The 6,000-nt window shown below is 39.5% G+C and overlaps 1 protein-coding gene across 1 annotated transcript; it reads right to left on the bottom strand.

Moving 5' to 3' along the window:
* Positions 1-1,235: 1,235 nt before the first annotated feature.
* LOC121262166 lies at positions 1,236-4,430 on the bottom strand. Its single transcript, XM_041164570.1, has 5 exons — positions 4,185-4,430; positions 2,793-2,856; positions 2,093-2,191; positions 1,839-1,976; positions 1,236-1,756 (listed from the first exon to the last, which is right to left on the bottom strand). The coding sequence occupies exons 1-5, from the start codon at positions 4,428-4,430 to the stop codon at positions 1,236-1,238; spliced, it is 1,068 nt and encodes a 355-aa protein (XP_041020504.1).
* Between the last annotated feature and the right edge of the window lie 1,570 nt (positions 4,431-6,000).

Genomic DNA, 6,000 nt, shown 5'->3' with positions numbered 1-6,000 from the left:
AATAAGATGTGGCATTGGAAAAACTTTTGGCATAACTTTCTGATTCTGTATCTAATTATGTTTCTGCTCTGTTCAATTATGGCCCTGCCATGGGTGATAATAGTGGTATTTTTTTCTGTTCTGTTCTGACCAACCACGAGTTATAGTAGTAATCTCTGTTTGAGTGCACACCTTTTGGGTGACAAAGTGATTTATGTTCTGCTTGACTATGCTCAAATACATAACCCTACAACGGGAGTTATACATGGCCTCTGTTATGATAAGATTCTCTGATATGATGATGATCTGTTATGCTATGCCAAATGATTTTTTTTAATGAAAATATTTCTGAATTTTCTCTCTAATATTTTTCATAACATGTTTTGATTATGCATTCTAAAAATATAAATATTTTGTTGTGTATTCTGAACTCTGTAAATACTCATGTTTACATATTAGTACATGTTCTCTGCTTAATGAGTTGTTGATAACTCATCCCTTATCTCCACAATATTTTTCAGATAATTTTGATGCATCAATTGGAAGTCAAGAATAGGAAGTACTAGCAAGTTTTGATGATCGTAAAAGATTATGCCATTAGGTACAAGGACTTGTTGGAAAGTCTTTTTGGTAGTGTTAATATTTTATATTGTTTTGGTATTTTGAGTTATGGATATTTGTATTGAAGAAATAAATTAATATTTTATGGAGACTATGGGTTTTTCTTTTTAAATGTGTTATTGGAGATGATTTTAGGTGAGATGAGGTAACTCTCCAGACCTCTGGCAACGGGGCGTTACACATCATCCCCACATACCCCATGTCACATTTTTTTTTCTTTTATTCTTCTTAAATTAATTGAATTTTTCTATTCACCATTTATATACCACATATTTTGTAAGAGAAAAAAAAATGTGGTGTGTGATATGTGGGGATACTGAATAGAATTTTTCATTACTATTTATACCCCTATGCTGCACAAGGGTGGTTAAACTTCTCCAAACAAATAAGCATATCTAATACTTCCAACTTTCATACTGTTAAGAATTGAACTCAATATTTCTCAAAAGTATGTAAAATAGTATAAGAGCGTCTGAAAATAAATAGATACATGCCTAGCCTTTCTATGGTAACTATGAAAAAGGAAATAATTACAAATAATGACAAATTTCCTAAATAATTACAATTAAATGACAAATTTCCTAATATCAAGAGATTGCTAATTTTGTGGGATTTGATTCTGTCAATACTCCCTCTCAAGTTGGTACATAGAGATCCATAATGCCCAACTTGTGGAGAAAGTGGTGAAAAAGGTCCTGTCCCAAAGCTTTGGTGAAAATGTTTGCAAGTTGCTCATGAGAAGAGGTGTGAACGGCTGTAAGGAAGCTTGCCCGAATTTTATCACAAACAATGTGACAGTCAATCTCAATGTGTTTGGTGTGCTCATGAAAGACAGGGTTGTGAGCGATGTGTAGAGTAGATTGATTGTCACAATAAAGACTGATAGGCTCAGAATGAGAGATACCAAGATCTGTGAGGAGCTGTTTCAGCCAGGTGAGTTCGCAAGTAGTGACTGTCATGGCGCGATATTCGGCTTCAGCAGAGGAACGTGCCACTGTCATCTTTTTTTTGTTCACAAAGAAATGGGGCTCGTGCAGTAACATGCAAATTGCTAGATGATGAGAAAAAGATGCCTTGACCGGGACTGCCTTTGAGATAGCGAAGAACACGGATGGCAACCTGCATGTGTGGATCTCGAGGAGCATGCATGAACTGACTGAGAATATTCATTGTAAAAACAATGTCAGGATGAGTTATAGTCAGATAAATGAGACGTTCAACCAGTCGTCGATAGGCACCAGGGTCGGTGAGGAGGGAGCCATCACGGTCTGTGAGCTTCAAATTTTGTTCCATGGGAAAGTGAGCAGTACGGGCACCAAGTTGACCACTATCAGTCAAGATATCAAGTGTGTACTTGCGTTGGTTGAGGAATATGCCTTTTTGAGAGCGAGCAACTTCAAGATCAAGGAAATATTTGAGGAGCCGAGATCCTTTGTTTTGAAGTGTGTAGAGAGAATGCTCTTGAAAACATCGATCTGGGAAGTATCATTGCCAGCAACTAAGATGTCATCAATATAAACGAGGACAATAGTGATGCTGGTATGAGTAATAAGACTAAATAAGGAGTGGTCTGCCTGAGATTGAGTAAAACCTACATCAAGAAGCACAGTGGTTAATTTAAAAAACCAGTTGCGTGAGGCTTGTTTGAGGTCGTATAGAGATTTCCGGAGCCGACACACGAGTCTCCCCCTTAGGGCAATATCCAGGTGGGGGGGGGGGGGGGGGTCATATAAACCTATTCATCAAGATCACCATGTAGAAAAGCATTGTTGACATCCAGTTGTTGGATGACCCAATTTTTTGTGGCAGCGACTGCCAGTAAGGAGCGAACAATGGTCATTTTAACAACTGGAGCAAATGTTTCATGGTAGTCAAGACTTCAACCTGAGTGTAACATTTAGCAACTAGTCGAGCTTTGTACCTCTTGACAGATCCATCAGCTTTGAGTTTAGTTTTGAAAATCCATTTACATCCAATGGATTTTTTACCAGGAGGAAGAGGTTCAAGAGTCTAAGTGGCATTATCCTCTAAGGCTCGGATTTCAGCAGCCATGGCCTCACGCCAATGAGAATGGCGAATGGCAGTGGAGTAACAGAAAGGGTCAACAGATGTGGTGAGAGTAGTTAAAAAAGTAAGATGAAAAGAAGAAAAACAAGAATAGGAAAGAAAAGCAGATAAAGGATGAGCAGTACCTGAAGCCGATGCAGCTGATGAGGATGCAGTGGACTCCGTATGTATGGTCAGACAAACGTAATCCTGAAAGTATGCAGGATGAGAAGGTATGCAGGGCGAGTGGTGGTGCGTCTAGGACGAATGGAGGGAGGAGATGGTGGAGGTGGGGATGGGTCGGGAATAGAAGTAGAGGAGGTAGGAGAAGCGAAGGGTTTGGAAACTGGGAGAGGAATAATGGGTAGTGATGGATCAGGAGGGGAAGAAGCGATTTGAAAAAGGAATGTTTGTTCGTGAAAAGTAACATCACGAGAATAAAAATAGCTTAAGTGTCCAAGTTGTAAATCTTGTAAGCTTTATGTTGACCAGGATACCAAAGAAAGACGCATTTTGAGGCACGAGGTGAGGATTTATGGTGGAAAGCATGGAGGGTTTGAGCATAACAAAGACATCCAAATACGTGTAAATGAGCGTAACATGGTGAGATATTAAAAAGAAGTTCAAAATGGAATTATTTTGAAGAGTACGACTTGGAGTTCGGTTAATAAGATAAGCGGCGGTGAGAACACATTCGCCCCAAAATTTTAAGGGTAAATGTGCTTGAAATCGGAGACTATGAGCGACATTCAGAAGGTGCCGGTGTTTGCGCTTCGCAACACCATTTTGTTGCGGTGTCTCAAAGCAGGTACATTCATGAATGATCCCGTGGTCATGAAGATAATTTTGAAATTTGTGGGATAGAAATTCTTGTCCATTATCAGTTCCTATAATTTTAATCATGGTGTTGAACTGATTCTGGATAAGTGCAAAAAAATGTATGAGATGAGTACAGGCTTCAGATTTATGTCGCATGAGATAGATCCATGTGGAGTGAGAAAAATCATCGACGATTGTAAGAAAATAATGAGCACCGCAAATAGAATAAGTATGGTAACCACCCCATATATCACAAAAAATACGATTAAAAGCAAAAGTACCTTTATTATCATTTAAAGGAAAAGGAAGTCAAGTATGTTTCGACCGAGGCAAACATCGCAATAAGAAATAATACAAGGATTATTATTGAAAAGAGTGGAAGTATTTAAACGAGAGGGATGACCTAGCCATTGGTGCTATTGGATCTTATTAGCAAGAGTCTGAATAAAAAGAGTCGTGACGGGTTGAGGCCAATACGCATAAAGCCCATTGCAAAACTCACCCGCTCCAATCAGCTTCGTCGATTATGGGTTCTGAAAAAAATAATGAGTAAAGGAAAAAATGACAAGATAAGTATTATTAGTGGTGAGTTGGGGTATAGAAAGTAAATTGAAATTAAAGGAAGGGACAAAGTAGACATTAGACAAAATGAGGGAATCGGCCAAATGAATGGTGCCGATCCCTTCAATTGGAAGAAAAACACTAGTGGATAAACACACATTTGGAGCATGCGAAGGAGATGAAATTTCAGAGAAGAGGGTCTGATCATGGCACATGTGGTGGCTAGCTCCACTATCGATGACCCATGTTCGACCTTGAGCAGAAGAGAGAGAATCAGGAACGTTACCCACGAAATTGGCCTTTGGGTTTGAGGGGCTGAGCAAATTCATGAGCTTTTGGTAGAGATCGGGAGTGAGGCTGAGTGTCGGTGGGTTCACAGTGGAGAAGGACGCCTGGTGAGCCATCAGCAATAGCGCAGGAGACGGTTTGTCGAGAAGAAAGGGTTACGATTTCGTGCGGGGCTCACGGCCTGGAGGATACCGGATGAGGCACCACCATCGGTCACGCGTGTGTCCGTTCCGGCCACATTCCAAGCATTGTAGTGGTGGTTTGTGAGAGCCATTGGAGTGGGCAGCGAAGCTATGGAGCTCGGACGGAGGATTGCAAAGTTGAAGAAGCCGCTGTTGTTCCTCCTGAAACAAAATAGAGAAAATTTTGGTGATGGGGGGAAGGGGTTCCAGTGCCAAAATCTGGGTTCTCAGTTGAGGGAATGAATCATTGAGGCCAAGTAAAAACTGATAAAATGGTTCATCCTCCGCTTGTTGTTGAAATTCTTTAAGGTCACTGCATTTTTGGAGGTGACTTAGTTCATCCCAGAGTTATTTAATCTAGTTGTAGTATTCATGAATGGATGTGGTATTTTGGTGTAGGGAGGATAACTCTCGTTTAAGGTGATAGACCCGCACGTTATTCTTATGGCAGAAACGGGATTGAAGGTCGAGCCACACTTCACGAGGATCAGTATGGAATTCGAGAGAGTTTGCAGTGGAGGGGCTGATGGAGTTAAGAAGCCAGGTAAGAACCATGTCTTTGGTTTGATTCCATTGAGTATAATTTGGTGAATCTGTGGCGAGTGGAGAAAGAGTATCATCAACAAAACTGAGTTTGTTTTTGGCGTTGAGTGCACGGGTCATGACTTTTTGCCATTTGGGATAATTGTCTCCAGTAAGGATACTAGAGACTAGAATGAGGCTATGGGAATCAAATGGGTGAAGGAGATAAGGAGAAGGAGGAGGGTTGGAGGAAGTGGCCATGGAAGGCATTGGGGTGAGAAGCTTAGGAACGTTGTTTGGCTCTAATACCATGTTAAGAATTGAACTCACTATTTCTCAAAAGTATGTAAAACAGTATAAGAGCGTCTGAAAATAAACAGATACATGCCTAGCCTTTCTATGGTAACTATGAAAAAGGAAATAATTACAATTAATGACAAATTTTCTAAATAATTACAATTAAATGACAAATTTCCTAATATCAAGAGATTGCTAATTTTGTGATATTTGATTCTATCAATACATACTGCCATCTAACGGCTCAACTAGTTCACATCACGCGGTTACATTTGGTCCCCAAGCTTTCTGCAAAATACTTTATTTAACTCGATCCAGCACTTCGACTAGACTTCAACAGGTAGCTGATATACAAAGGTATATAGTCCAATTCCAAGCTCCATATATTGTAATCAAGTGCGGCAGCTGTTAAGAAAACAATTTAAAAATTACCAACTATGTCTTATATTCAATTTAAGCACGAAAAGCTGAACAAAAATGTGCAATATTACGTAAAATAGAAATGAAGAAAATCTGAAGTGATTAAATAATAATGAATGCGATTCTTTGCTCATGAACACCACAAAACAATATCTAAATCTAACAGATAAGTCTCGCTCGCAAAACTACCAATAAAAATTGAATGTGAGCTTACTAGTTTTTTCTTGATCTGTTCAGCAGATGGCATATGATGAATCTATAACAT

This window comes from Juglans microcarpa x Juglans regia, chromosome 4S (assembly GCF_004785595.1).
Source record: "Juglans microcarpa x Juglans regia isolate MS1-56 chromosome 4S, Jm3101_v1.0, whole genome shotgun sequence".
Taxonomy (NCBI): Eukaryota; Viridiplantae; Streptophyta; class Magnoliopsida; order Fagales; family Juglandaceae; genus Juglans; species Juglans microcarpa x Juglans regia.
This window is presented reverse-complemented; position numbering and strand designations above follow the sequence as displayed.